Source organism: Onychomys torridus, unplaced genomic scaffold, assembly GCF_903995425.1.
Source record: "Onychomys torridus unplaced genomic scaffold, mOncTor1.1, whole genome shotgun sequence".
NCBI lineage: Eukaryota > Metazoa > Chordata > Mammalia > Rodentia > Cricetidae > Onychomys > Onychomys torridus.
In genome coordinates this window covers 5728-30533 of record NW_023413355.1, presented here as the reverse complement: position 1 = coordinate 30533, position 24806 = coordinate 5728, and the positions used below count along the sequence as shown (strand labels likewise).

Below are 24806 nucleotides of genomic sequence, written 5' to 3'. Positions count from 1 at the left end.
GGTTCAAATAGGGTTGGGGTTGGTTTCCAAGTCCCAGGAAGTGGCTAGGGTCTCAGGCAGATGGGATTGGGAGCAGGGTGAGTAGATTGTAGTATCTGCTGCTGAGGGGTCTTGGTGAACATGGAGCTTTCCAGCAGGAGCCCTGCCTGCTGGCTGGTAACTGGGGCCTGTAGTATGAATCTTAAATGGTCTTATTAATAAAATCAAACCCAGGCCATGAAGATCAGAGAGACAGAACAAGTCACAGCTACCTTACCTTGCCAGTTCCTCAGCTAGTCTTGTTTCCTCAGACTGCAAGCTTCTTTGTCCTCATTCCAATGGCTCTCAGCTGAACTGCTGCTCGAAAGTCTTAATGCTGAACCAGCCAAATGCTGAACCAGCCAAATGCTTCTAGTTTATGGTCTTCACGCCTTTGGTCTTTCTCTTTCTGCTCCCACTCCCTGGGATTAAAGGAGCTTGTCATGCCTGGCTATTTCCAATGTGGCCTTGAACTCACAGAGATCCACCTGGCTCTGCCTCCCAAGTGCTGAGATTAATGGTGTATGCCACCACCACCCAGCTTCTGCTATGGCTTGCTCTGACCCATTTTCTAGCCACCATTTTTGGCTCTGTATCTAGTGGCTGTCTGTTCTCTGACCCCAGGTAAATTTATTAGGGTGTACAATATTTTGGGGAACACAATACCACCACAGGGGCAGAGTTGGCTGGCTACCAAGTAAGTTCCAGGACAGGTGCAAAGCTACACAAAGAAACCCTGTCTCGAAAAACTAAAAAAAAAAAAAAAAGAAAGAAAAGTAAGGAAAAAGAAAAATACACATACAGTATAACAAAATTAACTTTAAATTTGTATCAATAAACTAAAATCCATAGCATTGTAAAACAGTTTTAAACAAGTTGCTCTTTAAATGTAGGTTCAACAGTGTACCCCATATCTATATCCTATATATCTATATCATATCCCCCTTTCTACTTTTAGAAAGATATTGTATTTATAATTAACCTGCTTTAAATAAAAATATTGGTTTTTCTCTGTCCCACACCAGAGGGCTCTTCTGATATGGGACACAAGAATCTCTCAACCTTTTCTTTTAGGGATATGCTTGCGTTTAGAGAAGGAGTGAGCCAATTCCATCTCCAAAGCCAGCTTGGTATATTTGGGAATTTTTGGTGTAGTTTCTCATATTACTTCCTGCTGGATGGGGACGCTGTATTCTTATGGGGACATAAAGAAAATTTTAGGATTATGGAGTAGTCCATGAGGGTGTATTGTCTGAGCCAGTTGCCTTGACTGTTCCTGATGTTGGATCATCTTTGCCATGGTATCTTCAGAGACCTTTCAGGGAGTCTTAGCTGGTTATACCTTATGTATCTTAATCTGGAACAAATCCATAGCCTCTTGTTTTTGTGGAAACAAAAGCAGAGCCTCCTTTCCAAAGCAACGTATCTTTAGATCCAGATTTTGCAGTCAAGGTATCTTTAAAATACATATATTGGCTTAACTCAACAGCTTTTACAATCAAATGTTTTTCTGCAGTCAAAAATCTCAAAGACAACACAATCCAGATTCTCTGTGTAATGTCCATCTTTACATGGCTTATTTTTTATACTACCTTTACTGTCTCTTTAAAGACTTTATTTTTAATAACTATTTCTTTATATAACTGTATGCATTTCTTTTTCTCTGTCTTTAAAGCATACATGCATTTTTACACACACTGTAAACCATTTAAAGTCTTGTTCCTCCTGAATCTGTCTTATTGTGAATCTATTGGTTTAAACTGCAGCATTTCTAAGATAGAAACAGGGCTGTTGTGGCTGCTGGCTCCACCCATCTCAGCTTCCCAACATGGCAGTGGTACATTTACCCCCAGCTTCAGAGGAACCATGCTCACCACTGGAGGTAGTGGGTCTATACCTCTATCAAAGTAGCGTGTAGCCCAGAAACCTTTTTTTTTTACTAGCAAAGGCTAAAGCCACCATGTAGCATAATGCTTGCAGAAGCCTCATTCCCACCATACTGCAGATCAAGCATGCACACCAGAAACCTGCTATAGTAGCTCACACCCGTGGGCTGTTGATAACTTGAGAGAGAAAACTAGGATGCTGATTTTAGCTCCATTTTAGAATATTCTTTCCCAGATTTTAAGTGGAAACTCTTGCCAACCCCACCCCCAAAAAAAGGAAAGAAAAGGAAAAGAAAAAGGAGAAGTGCTGTGGATGATTGATTGATAAATAAAACACTGATTGGCCAGTAGCCAGGCAGGAAGTACAGGCAGGACAAAGAGGGAGGAGAATTTTGGAAGTGGAAGGCTGAGACATAGAGATGCTGCCAGCCACCATGATGAGGAGCAGGATGTACCTGTAAGCCATGAGCCACGTGGCAAGATATAGATTAATAGATGAGTTATTTTAAGATAGAAGAATTGGGGGACTGGAGAGATGGCTCAGAGGTTAAGAGCACTAGCTGCTCTTCCAGAGGTATTGAGTTCAAGTCTCAGCAACACATGGTGGCTCACAACCATCTGTAATGAGATCTGGTACCCACTTCTGGCATGCAGGCATACATGCAGACAGAACACTACACATAATAAATTAAAATCTTAACAGAAAAAAAACAAGATAGAAGAACTAGATAGCAAGAAGCCTGAACCATTAGACCAAACAGTTTAAATAATATAAGTGTTTATGTGTTTATTTTATAAGTGGGCTGTGGGACTGCTGGGGCTTGGCAGGACCTGGAGAGAAACTCTGCAGCTACACCCAGCAATACCACTCTTGGGCATTGACCTCCAAATTAAGATCCTCCTGCACTGGCTTGTTGAGTGTTGGGATGGTAGGCTTGTTTTGCTTCATTCATGGTATTTCTCATGCGCTAGGGAGTGAACTTCAAGTAATTGGTAAAATGGATGTGGAACAATGAGAATGTTAAATAATAAGAATTTATGCTCAAGGCTGATACATCTGGCCCTGTTGTTGTGCTCCTCTGATTTCCAGATCTCCCCTAATCTTCTCTTCCATCTTTGACCTCCCCTGTCCTTCCTTCTTCCACTCAAGCAGCAATGCCCACAGTGGTTCTAATTCCTTATTCTGAGTGGATAATTTATTTCTGTTCCTTTAGCAGCCTCTCATTGGTACGTGCATCCAGCTTCTAGCCTTCTGAGCTTTCACCTTAAAATCTGAAATACAGGGTATCCTCAGGCAGAAGATTGACACCCTAATGACCAGATAAATTATGATGCTTCTGGGTGTTGAAGAGGTATGGGAGAAGAAGAGCCAATGCAGAAGTTTGAAGGTTGACTGACTGACCCAGGGCTTTCAACATTGACATAGAAAACACTTAACCTGATAAGTTTTTAGAAGAGGCAACAGTTATTAGTATGTGAAAAGTCTAGTGGCCTTCAGTTATCAATGGTTCCAATATATCAGTGCCATTTTAAAGATTTGCTCCTGAAGGTAACTAGGTTTTTAATTAACTTTAACACTCATTGATACTTCACCTGACCAATGGCACAGTGTTGGGTGGTGAGAGCACTGAGAGCCATGACATTCTCCCTACTATTTAGGCTGCCTGGTTCCTGGCTCCAGACAGCTCTATGAGACTTCCATTATTTATTGATGTTGCCATTCAAGAATTTCTACAAGTGTTCATTAAATTACACGGTGTCAATCATTCTATGATTCCTTTGGAACAGGGTTTGGTCTAAAAGTCATTTATGTGTTGAATATTGGAGGACCCATTGCAGTCCTAGACCATACTACAGCCTGGACTTTGGCCAAAATTTCAACCTACACCCTTTGTTTTCTTCAGTGCCCCAACCCCAGCAACAATAAACATATATTTGTTAAATAAAGCATATGAGCTGAAACTTATGTGGTGCAATGTGGTCTGGCCTATGAGAGAGGGCTTGATGACTTTGTGAGAGAAAAAGCACATGCTCTGAAGGAATTTTTGACTTTTTTTTTTTTGAGACAGAGTTTCTCTGTGTAGCTTTGCACCTTTCCTGGAACTTGCTTTGGAGAACAGGCTGGCCTCAAATTCACAGAGATCCACCTGCCTCTGCCTCCCAAGTGCTGGGATTAAAGGCATGTGCCACCACCATCTGGCTTGACTTTTATAATAGTCTTTGCAGATATTAACCCATTTCATTTGCTTTGCCTACTGTTAGGATTAGTTTAGAGGTCACATAGTTGGATTCTGTTCTAAGAACTCAGTTAATATGAAATGTTGGTGTATGAGGGATGGGATATGTGGACACTTGTGGACCTCTATACATTGTTCTTAGTAGTAGTACTATCTATGATTGGTACCCAAAGTCAGGCTAGCTTTTGTATCCTCCTCTATTCACTCACAGCACACTGCTCTGGCAGCTGTATTTTTAGGAATTCAGTTTATATTGTGTGGGTGTTGAGACACTGAAAACCCACTCTGTGGTAACATACGTATTCAGTAAAACAGATTTCAGATAATCACATATTTCCCTTTTAATATGAAATGAAATTATCCTTCAATGAAATTATGCATAAAGTGCTACACCAAGTTTTTGAAACTAACACACTGAATTGCATAGAGCATCAACATGAGAAAAGATATGCTGTACTTGAAAGAAGGAAGAATAGGGAATGTGACTGAACTCATTGGAAAAATAAAAGCCTTTTGAGGACAAACGTGATACACTGGCATTAAGATGAACAGGTTATAAATTGTACCAAATGGAAATAAAAATATTCTGTACAGCAAAGGACATCATAAGTTAAGCAAAGTGGCAGCCAATGGAAAGGGAGGAATGACTTACCAATTATATAACAGTTAGGCAGTTACTTTCTAGAACATATGGAGAACTCAGAAAATTGAACCTCAAGACAACAAACCAATTAAAAATGATCTACACAACTAAACAGAGTTCTTCAAAGATGAAACACAAGTGGCTGAGAAACCCTTAAAATATGTGTCATTTGATAAATGGAAATTAGGGAAAATAAATGACATGACAAAATGTTATATTGATGAATATAATCAAGAATCAGAAAAACAAATATAGCATGCTCACTCTCCTATGTGAACTTAGCTCTAAATTTTATCTATGCACTTCTGTGTAGAGAGAGAGGGCAGGTGACAGCAAACTTTCAAGGAGCTCATGAGTGAGAATATTTTCTCTTTGCAGCAGAAATTTACCCTATAATTAAAACATAGTAACTAAAATATCTGCTTTTTCTAAAACTCAAACTCCTGTGTGAGTAGATTAGTATCTTATCTTTTATTGAAATTTCTAAAAATTATCTTAATATTTATGCCTAAATTTCTTCCAGCTTAACTTTTTCTTTAAGTTTTTAATGTCTATTGTATATACTATGATAATCTGTGAGGACATTTCTGGACATTTCTGTTTCTACTGAGTTTCAAAATTAGTATAATATTATAAATAATAACAGTAGAATTCACTCCAAGATATTTTGACCATATCCATCTTCCCAGAGATTCCACCTTAACCTCTCCAGGGCCCCAGTACTTTATTCTTTGTTTTTCTAAATAACAGAATGTGCTAGATTTATACTGGCCATTTTTAATGAATATGGGGTCATCCACTGGAACATGGTCCACAACCAGGCACTCTATTCTTGAAGAAAACTGATTCTCCTTACATGGGAAGTCATCTACATGTATCCCACATCTTCTCAGTGAAGGATGGAGGCTCATGAGTCCTTCTCACCTCCATTTTATAATGTAGATTTGATTGATCTTCTGCAGGTTTTGTGCAGGTAAACATAGCTGCTATGAGTTCTTGACTATAGCAGTCCAGTTATGTCCAGAAGACACTATATTTGTCAGGTACTCCCTGATATGTGATTCTTAATTTTGCCTTCTCCTCAGTCATGGTAAGTCTGTGAGCCTTTCCTGTGGGATGATACAGATGTCTCATTTATGGCTAACCGTTCCACTGACAGTTATTCTCTGCACTTTGTTGCATTTTTGTTTTTGTGTTAACCACTCTCAGTGCACAAATAAATTTCTCTGATAAAGTCTGAGAACTTCACTAGTCTCGGGATATAATGATGAATGTATAGGGCTTTCTGTCTTATCTGTTTAATAAGCATAGGTTTATATTTGAAACTCCTCCCCAGATAACATCAGCGGGAATGTGTTTCTGCCTGTGGAAAAAGCCTTAAATCAAATTAGAAATGCTTGGTTGCCAGCATAAAACTTGTGCCACTTCTGCATCTTCAGGCATATCCTATCTGGTCAGTTGTTACAATAGCTAGCTTATTATGTTTTATTTTTATGTTGATCCTGAGGACTCTCATATTTCATTTATTATTACATAAATTTGTCCCTTGATTAAATTTTAATATAGAAATAAAACTGCATTTAAGACTTTCAATTAAATTTTAAAATAAAAATAAACCTATAATAAAGCCTGCCACAAGTTGTCTAACTATAAAAATGATTGGGAGTAGAAATTAAGGGAAGTATTTGACAGATTTCATTTGAAAATAAATGTTTATGTATCAACCTAATTTATATTTGTTCCATGATATGATGCTAATTGATTATTTATGTTTTATTAAACAATGCAAGTAATAAAATGAATATATTATACCACTTCTTAAAAGCAATACAGCATGTTCCAATATCGATCAATTAGTATAGATGGTCATAGTATACATTCTTCTGAACAACTTCTTTATTAACTCTTACCCTCCATGTAGTTTCCTTCATCTAATGGAATATTATCTTGTCTATTGAATTGTGTCTCCCTGCAAGATTAATCTACAATCTGAGCCTGGTTAGCCAGTAATTGACTTGGGAATTCATTGTTTTATAAGTAGTTGACTGATAATAAATTCATTGTTGTTGGGCCTCACAGTAGTTGTATTTTGAACAATAAAGAATAGCCCAGGTCTCTACTGAGAGAAGTAAAGAAGTGCTGGAGTGGCAATGCCAACCTTTCCCAGTAGTAAGTGGTAGTAGATTCCAAGAGGTCATGCATTCTTCATCTGCATCAGCATTGAAAATATCCAGTGAATTCTAGATTTTTGACCATCCATGTTCAAGAACTATGGGAGACAATATCTTTTGTGTTAGAAGAGACCATCTTTTGATTCTTTCATATAGACATTCTGGAACAAAAGTTTAAATTTATAAACGTCTGGGTACATTTGAAGAAAAACCTGCCCTTCTTGTACAATTTATGACTCATCTACTTCCTTCAATACAATTGCTTGCCTATGTGTTCTTGCCTACCAGTTTCAAGTCTAAAATTGGTTCTTGAAAAGCATCTCTCAGAACAGTATAAAGTGTTCTATGCTCAAACATATGTATGGATAAATCAGAGTTCATTTATCAGTCAGTAAAAGATGACAAACTGGTCAGGCCTTACACAGCACATGGTTGTTATATATATGCACATTTCAAATATTCACTACTATTGTGAGACTAATGGATACCTAGTGAGGAAAGAAATGGTTTACTTTTTTACTTTCTTTTTATTTATTCTGTGTGTTTTACATCATATGTCTAGATCCTATTCATCTCCTTAACCCTTCACATCTGCCCTCCGCCTCTGCAACCCCATGAGAGCAAATAAAATTTAAGAGAGAAAAAAAAGAAAGAAAAAACAAATCTCATCATGCATGATGCAGTGTGACACAGTGAGTCACGTAGTAAAAACCTTTATTCATATACCTTCACTTGCAAGGATTCATTGCAAAGAGTTATTGGTCTCTTTGAGGCTTCTGGTTTCTACTACACTATCAATGCTGAGGCCTAACTAGTTCTCTTCTTGGATATTCTGTTTTTGTTCTGTGTTGTGAAAATCTTGCATCTTTGGGTCTGTGTGTCAGTTTCCTTTATGTGCTCCAGCAGACCATAGATGGAATAGATTTTGGGGCTTGCCAAATCATAACCCTGGTTCTGGCCCTGAGCAGCTGCTGGGTTGGTCTGCCTGCCAGTTCTCCCATGTTCTCACCTGGTCAGGGGCAGGGACAGCCCTCCCACTCTTATGACCCTAGGGCCAGCTCCCCTACTTGTCTCAGGTGTTGATGGGCGGGAGTTGTGGGAAGACATCTCTCTTCTGCCCAATGTTGACATATGGCAGATGAGCAATGGGGACAGGTCTCCCTTGATTATGACATCTTGGCTGTGTCACCCTCTGCTCTGAACACCAGGTAGCTCTGCTGTGCTGCCTAGACCAGATGCAGGTACTGTTTCCTGAGTTCTGCAGCCAGTAAGGGGAATGGTTGCTCTCTGTTGCAGGCAGTAGGGGGAAGGTAAGGAGGGGTATCTCTCACCCTCCACACCACCACACGACAGAAGAGTAGTGAGGACAGCTCTCCCAAGCTTACAACATCAGGGCTAGCTCACCCACACCTCTGCCAAGAAGGTGGGCTCTGTTGTGTTAACCTGGTGAGTTGCAGGGCTGGATATCCCTGGTGTTGCTGGTGATGTGGGGCAGGGATGGTTCTCCTGCTCTTGTGACCTCAGGGCCATTTCTCATGCCTCACACATTCATTGTTCGGTGGGGCAGTAAGAAGGCAACTCTCCTCATTACACTAAAGATTACTAAGCGAACTCATGAACCAATACTGATCCATCATATATAAGTGAAAGCCATATTTACACAATGATTAACATTCTATGCTGTACAGAGTTTTCATTACTGACGTGTTTACCCTGTAATGGTAACAGTATCACACACACACACACACACACACACACACACACACACACACACACACACACACACAGTAGAGTTACTGCCATAGCTCACCGTTGCACTTTTGAAACATAACCTTTTTACTGATAGATTAGCTCCTTGATTAGGGTATGTGAACTGGTTTGCATCAACCTGAATGGCTTTAACATGTGCAGCTTCTTAGTTTAAATTTGTGAACAAATCCACTAAGAAGACTTCATGCCTCAGTACTGATTCTCTTTGGTCATGGATGAAATCTTTTTTTTTTTTTTTAAGGTTTATTTATTATGTGTACAAGTGTTCTCCCTGCATGTATGCAGGCACGCCAGAAGAGGGCACCAGATCTAACTACAGATGGTAGTGAGCCACCATGTGGTTAGTGGGAATTGAACTCAGGACCTCTGGAAGAGCAGGCACTACTCTTAACTCTGAGCCATCTCTCCAGTCCCATGGATGAAATCTTGTTGCAGTGAAGATGTTATAATCATAAGTTTTAGCTTGTAATTTATTTTGAATGAAGGGCATCAAAAACAGAGCCTACAGGAAGAAAATATTAAAAATAATTCGCAGGTGAAGGAAGATCTTGGTAAAAAATACAGGGGTATGTCCTGGGACTATTGCAGTAATCAATAAAACTAAAAACACATATAAACATTCATGAACTGTGGGTATAGAATCTGGGTAATGTGGAATTCACTTCACCAGACTCAAAGATTCACAGACCTTCTGTTAATAAGTTTTCCTCTTCAATTTTTATCTCCTGCATTCTTTAGATTCCATTTCTTGTGTACTCCTAGAAAAGCATTGAGTACTTAGTCAGAATGGATGACATATATACTGTGAAAACCATATGCTTATTGCTGGGTTTTCCCTGTTTATACAGTATATCCAAAAAAAGAGTAATTGAAGGTTGCCACATTATGACAGGGATGTTATGGGTTAGTATAAATATAGCAATAATCTTTATATTTTTTCTTCTAAATGTAATATGCATATGTCCTGGTGAATTATGGATTTAAATATAATTACTCAGTCTTTTTTGGGGGGGCAGATTGGGGTTTTCTTTTTTTCTTTTTTTTACTCCTTTTTAAAATTTATTATATTTGTGTTTTAATTTTACACATCAGCCATGGGTTCCCCTGTCCTCCCCCCTCCCACCCCAGCTCCCACATTCTCCCCAGCTCCTCCCCTCCATTCCCATATCATCAGGGTCTAAGACTCCCCTGGGGACTCATTAAAACCTGGTGGATTCAGTACAGGCAAGTTCAGTCCCCTCCCTCCATGCTGAGCAAAGTGTCCCTGTGTAAGTCCAAGGTTCCAAACAGCAGCTCATGCACTAAGAACAGGTCTGGGTCCCAGTGCCTGGGTGCCTCCCAAACAGTTCAAGCTATTCAGTTGGCTCACTTATCCAGAGGGCCTGATCCAGTTGGAGGCTCCACAGCCTTTGGTTCATAATTCATGTGCTTCCATTAGTTTAGCTATGTGTCCCTGTGCTTTTCCAATCTTGGTTTCAACAATTCACACTCTTATGGTCACTCCTCTTTCTTGATAATTGGACTCCTGGAGCTGCACCTGGGGCCTGTCCAAGGATCTCTGCTTGCACTTCCATCAGTTATTGGACGAGAGTTCCAGCATGAGAGTTAAGGTCTTTGGCCATCTGATCACCAGACTAGGTCAGATCAGGCTTTCTCTCGACCATTGCCAGCAGTCTACAGAGGATGTAGCATTGTGGATTTCTGGGGACCTCTCGAGCACTAACCTATTCCTGTTCTCATGTGGTCATCATTTATCATGGTCTGTTATTCCTTGTTCTCCCTTTCTGTTCTTGATCCAGCTGGGATCTCCTGCTCCCCTAAACTTTCTCTCCTTCAAACCTTGCACTTCATTATTCCCACTGTTGTCCAGGTTGTTCATGTAGATCTCATCCATTTCTCTATTATTGGGCAATCCCTGTGTCTTTCCTAGGGTCCTTTTTTCCAGGTAGCCTCACTAGATTTGTTTAGCAGTCTAGTCATTTTTGTTTTACATCTAGTATCCTCCTATTAGTGAGTACATACCATGTTCATCCTTCTGAGTCTGGGTTACCTCACTAACGATGATTTTTTTCTAGATCCATCCATTTTCCTGCAAACCTCATGATGTCATTGTTTTTCTCTGCTGAGTAGTATTCCATTGTGTATATGTATCATATTTTCTTTATCCACTCTTCAGTTGAAGGGTATCTAGATTGTTTCCAGGTTCTGGCCATTACTAACAATGCTGATATGAACATAGCTGAGCAAATGCCCTTGTGGTATGATTGAGCATTCCTTGGGTATATTCCCAAGAATGCTACAGCTGGATCTTGGGGGAGATGGATTCCCAATTTTCTATGGAAGCGCCATATTGATTTCCAAAGTGGCTGTACAGGCTTCCATTCCCACCAGCAGTGGAGCAGAGTTCCCCTTGCTCCACATGCTCTCCAACATAACCTGTCTTCTGTGTTTTTGATCTTAACCAATCTGACAGATGTAGGGTGGTATCTCAGAGTTGTTTTGATTTGCATTTCCTGGATAATTAGGGATATTGAGCAATTCCTTAAATGTCTTTCAGCCATTTGAACTTCCTCTGTTGAGAATTCTCTGTTTAGTTCTATAGCCCATTCTTAATTGGACTGTGGGGCATTTTAATGTCTAATTTCTTGAGTTCTTTACATATTCTGGATATCAGTCAGATGTGGGGTTGGTGAAGACCTTTACCATTTCTGTATGCTGTCGCTCCATCTTGTTGACTGTGTCCTTTGCTCTACAAAAGCTTCTCTGTTTCAACAGGTCCCATTGATTGATTGTCTCTCTCAGTGTCTGTGCTACTGGTGTTATATTTAGAAAGTGATCTCTGGTGCCAATAAGTTCAAGACTACTTCCTAGTTTCTCTTCCATCAGGTTCAGAGTAACTGGATTTATGTTGAGGTCTTTGAACCACTTGGATTTAAGTTTTTTGCAAGGTGACACATATGGATCCATTTGCAACCTTCTACACATTGACATCCAGTTATGCCAACACCATTTGTTGAAGATGCTTTCTTTTTTCCATTGTACATTTTTGGCTTCTTTGTCAAAAATTATATATTCATAGGTATGTGGGTTAATGTCAGGGTCATCAATTCGATTCCATTGGTCCATATGTCGTTTTTTATTCCAGTACCAAGCTGTGTTTATTACTGTAGCTCTTTAGTAGGGCGTGAGGTTGGGGATTGTGATGCCTCCATAGGTTGTTTTATTGTACAGGATTCATTTGGCTATCCTGGGTTTTTTATTTTTCCATATGAAGTTGAGTATTATTCTTTGCAGGTCTGTGAAGAATTGTGTTGGTATTTTGATGGGGATTGCGTTGAATCTGTAGATTGCCTTTGGTAATATCACCATTTTTACTATGTTAATCCTGCCTATCCATGAACATTGGAGATCTTTCCATTTTCTGACATCTTCAATTTCTTTTTTCAGGGACTTGAAGTTCTTGTCATATAGGTCCTTCACATGCTTAGTTAGAGTATCCCCAAGGTATTTTATATCTTTTGTGGCTATTGTAAAAGGTGATGTATCTCTGATTTCCTTCTCAGCCTGTTTGTCTATTGTATATAGGAGGGCTACTGAATTTTTTTGAGTTGATCGTGTATCCTGCTATATTGCTGAAGGTATTTGTAAGCTCTATCAGTTCCTTGGTTGAATTTTTGGGGTCACTCATGTATACTATCATGTCATCTGCAAATAGGGAAAGCCTGACTTCTTCCTTTCCAATTTGTATCCCCTTAATTTCCTTTTGTTGTCTCTTTGCTCTGGCTATAGAGCAGGACCTCCCAACCCCACTGGGAAGGTTCCCGCTCTCCAAGAGCCTCTGGTGGACCCTACAACCTCCACTCCCTGCCCCCACACCCATCTACCGGAGATCCCAGCCACTTCCGGAGACTAAGAAACCAGCACCCAGCATCCATCCTGTCCTGAAACTCCTATGTGGACCAGAGATGAGTGCCTGGGGTTATAATCAGAGAGGGCCCCACTGCTAGCTTCCACCCCTGGGCACCAGCCATCCTGGGAAGACTACCCAACTCGGCCCCAGTTTCTGGCCATTTGTCGGGCCCTGTGTGAAGGTTCCCCTTTTCCAAGTCTGCAGGCAGACCCTACAATTTCCACACCATGCCACCACACCCATCTGCCCGAGACCCCAGCCACTTCCTGAGATTCAGAGACCAGCCCTCAGCTCTCATCTGAACCAGATTTCCATCTTGCCCTGGAGCTCTCATCTGGACAAGATACTGAGACCCTAGCCACTTGATACTTAAAAACAATTCCCAGGTTCCATCGTGCCCCTGAACTCCCATCTGGACTGGAGCCCCCAGCTGCTATTCCGCCCTGGAGTTCCCATCTGGACAAGATACAAAGACCTCAGCCACTTCCTGAGATTCAGAGAGCAGTCCCCAGCTCCCATCTGGCCAGCACTTCCATCTGAACCAGAGCTCCCCTCTGGCCCAGAGCTTCAATCTGTACCGAGAGAGGCTCCCTAAGTCTGTCACCTCTGTCTGGAACAAATACACTGATAAGACCAAGAACGAATCCACAAGGAGATGGGCAGACGTCAAGGCAGAAGTACATAAAACAAAATATAGAGTATTACAGCATCACTGGAACCTAGCCCTGCTCCGACAGCTAGACCTGAACATTACAGATGGAAGAAGCAGAAGAAAACAACCTTATAAATAACATCATGAAGAGGCTAGAGCCTTATATAGAAGAAATCAAAAATAAAGTGGAGGAACAGAAAAACAAAAAATGGGAAGAACGCTATAAATCTAGAGAAAAGGACAAATAAAGCAGACAAAAACAATAATTCCCTGAAAGAAAATCATGAAAAAGCAATGAAACAGATGATTGAAGTAGTCCAAGACCTGAAAAGGGAAGTAGAATAAATGAAGAAGACACAAGCAGAGCGAATGCTGGAAATAAAAAATCTGAGTAAATGAACAGGAACTTCAGATGCAAGTATAACCAACAGAATGCAAGAAATGGAAGAGAGGATCTCTGGTGTTGAAGATATGGTAGAAGAAATAGGTTCATCAGTCAAAGAAAGCACTAAAGCCAATAGAGTCATGACCCAAAATGTCCATGAAATTTGGGACAGCATGAAAACACCAAACCTATGAATAATAGAGTTAGAGGAAGGAGAATATCAACTAAAAGGCACAGAAAATATATTTAACAAGATCATAGAAGAAAACTTTCCCAACTTAAAGAAGGAAATGCCAATGCAGATACAAGAAGCCAATAGAACACCAAACAGACTAGACCCTCCAAAAAAGTCCCCTCACCGCATAATATTTAAAAACTAAATGATGTACATAATAAAGAAAGAATATTAAGGGCAGCAAAGGAAAAAGGCCAAGTGACTTATAGGGGCAAGTCCATCAGAATAACACCCGATTTCTCAATGGAGACTTTGAAAGCCAGAAGGACCTGGACAGATATAATGCAGACACTAAGAGACCATGGATGCCAGCCTAGACTAATATACCCCGAAAAAATTTTCAATCATCATAGATGGAGTGAACAAAACCTTCCAAGACAAAACCAGATTTAAACAATACTTAACCACAAAGCCAGCCCTACAGAAAACACTAGAAGGAAAATTCCAACCTATGTAAGTCAGATACACCCTGAAAAACACAGGCAACAGATAATACCACAACAGTAAACCCCAAAGAAGAGAAGTATACACACACTACCACCAAAAAATAAAAATAATAACAGGAATGAACAATCACTGGTCATTAATATCCCTTAATATCAATGGACTTAATTCACCTATAAAAAGACACAGACTAACAGAATGGAAACGAATAAAGGACCCATCTTTGTGCTCCATACAAGAAACACACCTCAAATTCAAAGATAGACACTACCTAAGCATAAAAGGCTGGACAAAGACTTTCCAATCAAATGGTTTTAAGAAGCAAGCTGATGTAGCCATCCTAATATCCACCAAAATAGACTTCAAACTAAAATCAATCAAAAGAGATGATGAAGGGCATTATATACTCATCACAGAAAAGATCTACCAAGATGAAATTTCAATTCTGAACATTTATGCCCCAAACACAAGGGTAAACATATGTAAAACAAACATTACTAATATTAAATCCCATATAAAACCACACACATTAATAGTCGGAGATTTCCACACCCCCACTTTCACCTATGGAAAGCTCTGCCAAATTGAAACTTAACAGAGAAATATTGGACTTAACTGATGTTATAACCTGCATTTTTTAATTATTCATTCCATTTTTACATGAGCTGTATAAGCATAATACCCAAAACAAGAGTAGAAACAGTGTAACAAAAATAATTTTAAAGTTGTATCAATACATCAAAATTATACCAATGTAAAGTATTTGATATTAATAGTTGTCTTTTTAGCGTATAATCCTATACCACCCCTAAATGATGACAAACATCCATATCCCACAGAATCACCAAGTCCACTCACCCAACCTCTAGAATATTATGGCATTTTGTTCTTTAGACTGTTTCTTGCTATTTGAGGGTGACAGTATCTTTAGGGGATGCTGACAGTGTTGAGATAATGATCAAGTCCCAGGAAAACTACTTGTAACATTTGTTGTCCAGTCTCTGTGTAATGGAAAATTGAAGGGCTTATCTGACACCTTGCTGGAGTACTCTGTGTGGTAGGACTCCCTCTGCTAGCTGCTTTGAAGTTGTTCTAATGAGTTTTGTGAAAACTTTAATAGGGGCATTCTGAGAAGCTGTGCCACCTGGGCTAACTTGTCTTTATTGGTGTCTGGTCTTTTTTTTTTTTTTCTGAAAGCACACAAGCGTTTAAAGGTAACACATGTCCTTGCATTAATGTAAGTATGGAATGTGTTGTGAACAATTCAGTTATGAAGGATTTTTTCTTTTATGTTTGTGCAGATAAAAGGCATCTGTCAACTTTATGTCAGTTTGGACTGTATAACCAAATCAGTATGAAAACTCTGTAGCCAACAAGATGTATCATGTCTCATACAGTTTCAGAGCTGTTCCCATGTAAAGGGATCAGCATACATGTCACTTGCCTGGTAGTTTTTTTCTTAATTTTTTTTATATCAGTGGTCAATATTTTCAGGGGATCTCTTCTGATCACTCCTGATCTCTGTTCATTTTGAAGGAATCTTCAGCCTTTCATTTCCTGTGGAAACAAATATGTAACCTCTCCCTAAATGCAATAAGTTTTCTGTATTCCATTTAAAGTTAAGCCATCCCTTAAATACCTAGGCTGGTTTTATTCAGCAGTCTCTTTTACAACCCAGTGTTCACAACAGCTGTCATTCAAATATCAGCATTTAAAAAATTCAACGTCAACACAAAACCATATAGGATGGAGAATGCCTGTTTTTTCCCCATCTTTATGTAGCTTTTTTAAATATTACTTTACTCTCTCTTTAAAGAATTGACATTATTTACAAGCTATTTATTTGTTCTATTATTGACGATACCCATTTTATGATTTTTTTTATGTACTTAAGCACATTTTATGCATAATATAATGTGTTTTGATATTTTTATTCCATCCAGACCTGTCCGTAATGTATGCATATAGTCTTTTCTGATCTCCTGAGCCAAACCTCAACTGACCAGGCTCCACTTAGCACCTGACACTGGTGACTGGTTCTGCCTCATCCTCAGGTCCAAGAGTAAGCCTTATGCAAACAGGCTTGGGCAGAGAGCTGCATTTAACTGGAAGACAAATTTACCACCCCAGCTCTGGGAATTTGATGCTGTGGTACAGCAGGTTTTTTTGGCTTACCAGGCAACACATTGGGCTTAAAATGTAGCAGGCTTTCTTAGACTGCCAGCCTCCAAAGCATGATGTGAAGACATACTATTAGTTATGAATGCTCTGTCTAGTTTAAGCTTGTTTGTAGCTAGCATTTCTGGCTTTAATTAACCCATTTCTAAAAATATATGTGGTGCTCCAAGACTCACTTACCTCATCTATATACTCTCCATTGCTCTTTCCTGTTTACTCCAAGTCTGGCTAGCTCGCTCCCCTTTCTTCTTCTTCCTTCTTTTCTTCCTTTTCCACTAGCCCCACTTATGCCTCCTCTGCATATCTACTGGCCATTCTACTTTTTATTCGACCAATCAGGTGACTTAAGCAGTCAGGATAAATCAGCAACACAACTTTACATACTTAAACAATTTACATAGTTAAACAAAATATTCCACAACATACCAAATGCAATACATCTTTACATAGTTTAACAAAGGAAAAATCAGGGTACACAGTGCGATCAAATATACCACTACAAACCTCTGATCGCTCAAGGGGCTGTCAATGACTGTTCAACCACTTCTGCAATCCACATTAGCATGTGCCTACACTTGGTATTTTCCAAGGTGAGGTAGAAATGAGTAGCCCTGGGAAAGTATATTATCTGCACTAGAAATCATATAGTGAGCCAGACTGAACATGCCATTCAAGTGTTAGTGTAGCTTAAAGAATCCTCAGTGGAATGGCTGCAGGCAGGACACAGGATAAAATTCCTTTATAGAGCAGTGGAGCACAGCAGTAAAGCAGCTGGACCGGTGATCGTCATTTCATTTCCACTGCTGCTGGCTGATGCTTCAGCACCATCATAGATTCCAGACAGGGGTGTCAAAAAGTGGATAATGGACTGTGGGGCAAAGGCCAATGTGCCGTAGATCCATTTGGACTCCAGGACAAAGACTGACACTAATGGTCCAAAACCCTGGGCTTGCAGAGCCTGCACAATCTTTGCTATTTGCTGTTTGAGATAGGGTCTCTTTTCTAACCCAGGCTTTCCTAAATCTCACAGTGATCCTCCTGCCACAGTGTGCTCAGTACAGAGGATAGTTGTGTGCCACCCTAACTTCTGTTTATTTAATGACTAAATGTGAATAATTAATACAAGTCAGTCATGGTGGTGCAGACCTTTAATCTTAGCACTCTTCAGCAGAGGCAGTGATCTTTATGATCTCAAGGCTAGCCAGGTCTGTGTGATGGGTTCAAGACCAGGAAGGGTGGTAGAGTAAGACCCCGACAAAGAAAATGAAATAATAGGAGAATGATGTGAAAACACTTTTTCTTCATTTGGCTTACCTAATTTTCAGTAATGATGAAGAATTGAGAAAAAATTAAATCTGAGAACTCACATGTAATGTAGGTAGTAAAATATGTATAATTTAGCTGTCAATAACAAGAGGCTGTCTAGTAAATATGGAGTGATTAAGTTAAAATATTTTGATCCTGTTGGGTTTAGTTGACTAAAATTCTGTATTGGTGGGTTTTTCTACAGAATAGGTGATTAAGAGATTGCAGATATTTAATACATTTTTTTTTTTAAATCAGAGTTTACACAAGTGAAAATCATAGTACATTTTCCACAGCTGGCTTGATGTATGGTTGTCCACGAAACTGACAGGTTTTCTTTGTCCTTTCTCAGTTTCATAGCAAACCTGACTAGTGCCCCAGAAATGCGTCCTGAACTCCCAAGAATTTGGTCAGAGTTAAGATCTGAATCAGTAAGTAGCTGGTCCCAGCAAAGGTTTTAGGTACCAAACTTCTCTCTCTGGGTGTGATGGTGGCGTCCCTTATCCCACTCTGCAGGCTGCCATGGTGCTACAAAGGAGGTGCCTAACCTAAAAGTTACTCTGGCCCTACTGGGTAACACCTGAGTTCAGGGACTTTCTACTGAGATTGCAGGACCTGCGGAAGCCTCCATCACCAAGTCAGTCTGGACTTCCTGTAGTCAGCGTTTCAGGTGCTGGGGACACAGGCCTAGAAGCATAACAGAGATGGGAAAGGAGTGAAATGTCATTTTACCTGCCCAGACAGAAGGTCCCTGAGTAGCTCACTTGCATAGTCCACAGAAAGGGGTGGCCTGCCCTAGGATTGACATAAGAATATGGAGGTTCTAAGAAATAAAAAAGGAAAGGACATGGCTGTTACTAGGTATGGTGGAGGAGAAAATTTTTTTGATAAAAGGCAGAATGCAGGGAGAGGCAGGGACATTAGAGGGAATTCAGAGCAGACATGAGCTTGAACAATGTGAGAAGAGGAGCTAGGTCAGAGGAGAGATAGACCAAGAGTTCAGGAACCTTAGATGTGGAAAATCAAGGTTACCATAATGGTTGGTTTATGTAGGGAAAGGCAACGCAGCCCTTGGACTGGAGAAGTTCAGGGCAGTGGGCGGGGCTTGCCAGCCCTACCCTGTAACAGGTAAGGGCTGAGGGATGCAGGGAGAATCTGGCAGATAATGTCTTGCTTGGAAATGGTCATTAGGCGCCTCAGCCATTTGTCCCTGGTTTGAGAACTAACACCCTGTGTCCAGGACGAAGAAGTGCCTATCTGACTGCCGGAAAGGTGCAGGGACGACCTTGCAGTCCAGTTCCAAGTTTTGCAGCAAAGCCAATGTCAGCCTGTCAGGGACAGCTCTGTGCCTGAGGCAGAAGCCAGGGCTGGGAAACACTGTCCTGTGTCCCTTCAAGGTACTCTGTCCCTAGGGGAGCTGTTCCTGTCACTCAGGAATCACTAGCCAATCAGGGCCTCCAGTCCGAATAGGGTGGGCATTTCCTGTCCGCCATTCTTCTGGCTTGGCGGCTCTGAGCCTGAGTGAGACTTTTTTGTTCTGTGTGCTGCGCTGTGACCTGCTGCCAGGAGCTGTGAGGAGAGCGGGGCGAGTTCGGAATTCGCCATGGTGAGTGAGGGGCCAAGGACCCCTCGCGGGAAGGAGTCGCGGGCCCGGGGTGGATCCCGGGGCTGTGGGAACCTACAAAGGCAGCAGCCCTGGAGGTCTGAGTTCCCTGCTGTTCCTGCAGCTCCAAAGTCTGGCAGCCTCTGAATAACTTGCATATGCCCCAGAGGTGGCGGCGGGGCCTACACAGAACACGGGGATGTGGACACTGTGCTTGGGTATTTACTTATTGTGACATCAGCGTGTAGTGCGCCCACATGCGCCCCTTGTGTTATGCCTGGTGGAAGGAAGACTGTTAACTCACAGAGCCCTGATCACTGTAGTGGAACTGAATATTCAGGTGTAGGATCCTTCTGCAGTTAATTTTGTGCAGAGCGTGATTTTGTATCATTAACATATTTGCAAGGTAGTCCATTCACTTGTGTCAGTAAGGTCAGACATGCTGGGTTTCCTGGCCTGTGAGTCAAAATTGACTCTATATTAATTGTATCTTTTTAAGTGTTCTCTTTGACCAACATCACATAGTGAGTTCTAGGACACCTAGTGCTGCATAGTAAGAGCCCATTTCATAAAACCTTAAAGAAAGATATGTCTCTGTGCCTTTTTGTCTGTTTTGTGTGTGTGTGTGTGTGTGTGTGTGTGTGTGTGTGTGTGGTGTTTTTTTTTTTTTTTTTTGAGGCAAACTTTTTCTCCCTGGTATAGGTTATGGAATTAATCTTGAGTTCCCTTCAAAAAAGCAGTATGTTCTCTTAACAGCTGAGCCATCTCTCCAACCAAAACTCCAAGTATTAAATCTTTAATTTTAAAACTACAGTTTTACTTCCTCAAATATTTAAAAGTTGAATCTTTTATCAATATAAAAGCAGGCAAACAATTATGATGATGTATATGAGAAAAAATAAGTTAACATGATACACTATTAATCTTCAAAAATTACATTCAAGAAACTTGAATCTATAGAGCAAAGACTGTTGTCAACTCTACTCCATACATACACATATTTATGTGTGTGTGTGTGTGTGTGTGTGTGTGTGTGTGTGTGTTTTAATGGGGACTATGGGGATTCAGCCCCTGATAGTTTCTTCCCAGGGTCCAGGAAGAATCTGCAACCAGCTGATAATTAATCATTGATGAAAAATAATGAATCTATGAACATGAAATTCTTTGGTCCATATACTTTATTATTCTGTGTCAGTTACAAGCTTATATTCTGCTCTCACATTTAGCTCCTTTCTTGCCCAATTACTCTTTACATTTATCTGTTGTCCCCTCCAGGTTCTATCTTAATTCCTTCATCTAGTTCTGCCCCTTCTAGAGTGTCGTCCATCTAGTTCTTTCCTATATGAGCTCCTCTCCCATCTCTCCTTCTCTCTCGTCTTGTTCTTCCACATCTTGTTCTTCCCCATCTGGCTCTTCCTCATCTTCCATCTCATAGTTCTATTACTTTCTTCTAGCCCTTCAATGTAGTTCTTCCCCATCTCAGTTTGTTCCTCTCAAGTTCTTCTCCATCTAGTTCTTCCATTCTCTTTTCTCTTCTCTGTGCCGTGCCCTCGAAGTCCCAGTATATGAAGGGAAGGTCCATGCCAAATTGTGTAAAGCCATTACTTAATGTCCACCTGACCTAGGTGATGTCTCCTTGTGGAATTTACCTTAAATCAGGAGACTTGCATGTTGGCTATTATCACTGTTAGTCCCAGGTACTGATGCAGATCCTTTGTAAAAGGAAAAGATGATCTTAACTGTTGATCCATATTTACATTTACTGGGATTTTTGCTTGTTTGTTTGTTTTCTTTTATGGTTTAACAGCAACCTTTCCGTCACTAATGTTTGAGAGAATCATTTTGATATGTGTGTCAGTAACGTAATAAAAATGAAATTTTTCCATAGGAATATCACATTAGCTGTATAGTTCAAATGAGTCACTCCAGTTTTCTGAAAGCCAAGTACATTTTTAGAATCTATGTTTAGCTCATTGAGAGTTTAGAGTGAGCCCCTTGTGCTCAGTGTTTTTCTTTGTTTGACAGGGTCTCAATATGTACATTTGACTATCATAGAAATCTCTACATAGACCAGGCTGCCTTGGAAATCACAGAGATTCACTTATCTCTGTCTCCTGAGTTTGGGGATTAAAAGTGTGCACCACCATGCCCATCTTGTCCACCCTTTTTTTGATGTCAGTAATTTTGAAACAAGTGTGCTGTTGTTTACCCAATGGTATTGCTTTTTTTGAATATCTCTCTCTGTATATAGCTCAGCATTTCTCTTGCAATGCCATGTAGTATTCATAGGGATCAGAAATGAGAGTCATAATCCTCTTTCTCTAATTCCCTCTAAAATGGTTTGCTGATTGCATTTGAAATGCTGTGATAAGAAATAAATTTGTCAAGCAACACATAATTATGTAAATATAAACCCACTGATGTGTACATTTCAGAGTATCCAATCTTCCCATTTCTGTTTCATATGTGTATGTGATTTTTAGGATACAATGACCTATGAGGATGTGCAAGTGAACTTCACCCATGAAGAATGGGCTTTGCTGGATCCTTCCCAGAAGAGTCTCTACAGAGATGTGATGCTGGAAACCTGTGATAATCTCACTGCTATAGGTAAGAATGTGAGTTTTCCCTTCAATTTTTAACTTACAGGTATAAACCTTTCTTAGGAATTTTTGTTCCACTGTGAAAGAAGAATGTGATAAATAAATTAGGAATGGTTCTAAGTTTCACTGAAGATAATAACTCAAAATTTGCATAATTCCCGATAATATATCATTCATTTCTGGTACTATATTTTAGGCTACAAATGGGAGGACCAGAATATTGGAGAACGTTGTCAAGGTTCTGGAAGAAATGGAAGGTAATTTACATGTTCAAGGTGATAGATACATTTATGTCTCTGAAGAACTTTTAAAGTGCCCTGACATTTAATGAAAACCAACATACATATAATTACTGCTTTGTGATGATTATTAAATTCTTACAATATCATGTACCTCATGTGTTTGCAACGTGTTCCTGTAAGAGACAAAACAAAGAAACAACGCCTTAACTGATGTCACCAAATCAATCTTAACTCCCTGAGATCCAGGCGTCCATTTAGTTTCATTCCATTCAACTAATGGAAAGGCATTCACATTGATTAGGGGTTTAGAGTATGTCCAAAAAATGTTCATAAGCAAATTGTCCTTTAGTTAAGCTTGTGTTACTCATATACTTGAAGAGAGTAATCATCGTTTAGTTTAAGGGGCAGTTTATGAGATTTCAGAATGCTGTCCTTGTGAAGAAAACTTAATCCCTGAATACATCTCTTTGAGGAACAAAAAGTTACACTTTGTGAATGCAATGTGAAAAACCTTTGATTGCTATTTTCTCTTAACAGGTATATCATCTGTCACTCTGGATATAAGCCATGTGACAACAATGGATCTGGAAAGAAGATAAGTACCTGTCTCTCACCCAGAAAAATCAAAAGATATGCAGTGGTTACCACTGTGAGTAGACAGTGTGATCATGAAACAAGTGTAGAATTAATTGGATTTCCAACTTCACTGGAACTACACCAACATACTTACAATGGAAAAAAGCCTTATGAGTACAAAGAACTTGGAAATTTTTCTGTCTGTACTGGGTCATGTTGTACCTGCAATGTGACTCCCACTATAGGAAAATGTTATGAATGCAATCAGTGTGGTAAACCTCTCAGTTCTTCCAGTTCTCTTCAAAGAAATGTAAAAACTCACATGGAAAAAGGAACTGATATTTGTGAGCCATGTACTAAAGGCATGAACCATCACACATATCTTGAAACATGCAAAAGAACCCATAAAGAAGAGGAATCCTATGAATGCAAACAACCTGATAAAACATTTATATATGATTGCCCTTTACAATTACATCAAAGAACGCATTTGAAAATTAAACCCTCTGGATATAATGAAAGTTTTAAAGCTTTTGCACATCATAGTTATCTTCAATTACCCAGAACTAATGCTTTAATGAAACAGTATGAAGATAAGCAATGTGGTAAAGCTTTTACATATCCCAGTATTCTTAAACAATATGAAAGAAGTCATAGTGGTGTGAAATCTTATGAATGCAATCAGTGTGGTAGAGCATTTGCACAAAAGAGTCATCTTCTCAATCATGAAAAAAGTCATATTGGAAATACACCCTATGAATGTAATCAGTGTAGTAAAACATTTGCATGCAAACGTAATCTTCACAATCATGAAAGAATTCATACTGGAGAGAAACCATATGAATGTAATCAATGTGGTAAATCCTTTACACGTAAAAGTAATCTTCACATTCATGAAAGAATTCATATTGGAGAGAAACCTTATGAATGTAATCAATGTGGAAAATCCTTTACACGTAAAAGTCATCTTCACAGTCATGAAAGAATTCATACTGGAGAGAAACCTTATGAATGTAATCAATGTGGTAAATCCTTCACTCGTAAAAGTCATCTTTACAGTCATGAAAAAATTCATACTGGAGAGAAACCATATGAATGTAATCAATGTGGTAAAACATTTGCACGGAAATATGATCTTCACCCTCATGAAAGAAGTCATACTGGAGAGAAACCTTATGAATGTAATCAATGTGGTAAAACATATGCACGGAAACGTGATCTTAACTATCATGATAGAATTCATACTGGAGAGAAACCTTATGAATGTAATCAATGTGGTAAAACATATGCACGGAAATATGATCTTCACAATCATGAAAGAATTCATACTGGAGAGAAGCCTTATGAATGTAATCAATGTGGTAAAGCCTTTACACATAAAAGTTTTCTTCACAGTCATGAAAGAATTCATACTGGAGAGAAACCGTATGAATGTAGTCAATGTGGTAGAACATTTGCATGGAAAAGTTATCTTCACAATCATGAGAGAATTCATACTGGAGAGAAACCTTATGAATGTAATCAGTGTGGTAAATCCTTTACTCGTAAAAGTCATCTTCACAGTCATGAAAGAATTCATACTTGAGAGAAACCTTATGAATGTAATCAATGTGGTAAAAGATTTGCATGGAAATGTGATCTTCACTATCATGAATGAATTCATACTGGAGAGAATCCTTATGAGAGTAATCAATGTGGTAAAACCTTTGCATGGAAAAGTCATCTTCACAGTCATGAAAGAATTCATACTGGATAGACACCGTATAAATGTAATCAATGTGGTAAAACATTTGCATGGAAACATTATCTTCACAATCCTGAAAGAAGTCATACTGGATAGAAACCTTATGAATGTAATCAATTTGGTAAAACATTTGCATGGAAACATGATCTTCACAATCCTGAAAGAAGTCATACTGGAGAGAAACCCTGTGAATGTAATCAATGT

At 39.5% G+C, this 24806-nt stretch overlaps 1 protein-coding gene across 1 annotated transcript in view; it reads left to right on the top strand.

Annotated features, from left to right (window-relative positions):
* The window catches only part of LOC118576261 (zinc finger protein 431-like), a 53517-nt gene extending 28952 nt beyond the window's left edge, over positions 1–24565 (top strand). The window contains exons 2-4 of the mRNA XM_036176578.1: positions 21921–22047; positions 22237–22297; positions 22820–24565. Of these exons, the coding sequence (XP_036032471.1) occupies positions 21921–22047; positions 22237–22297; positions 22820–24443 (1812 nt within the window). The 3' untranslated portion in view covers positions 24444–24565. The remainder of the gene's footprint in view (positions 1–21920; positions 22048–22236; positions 22298–22819) is intronic.
* The last annotated feature ends 241 nt before the right edge of the window (positions 24566–24806 follow it).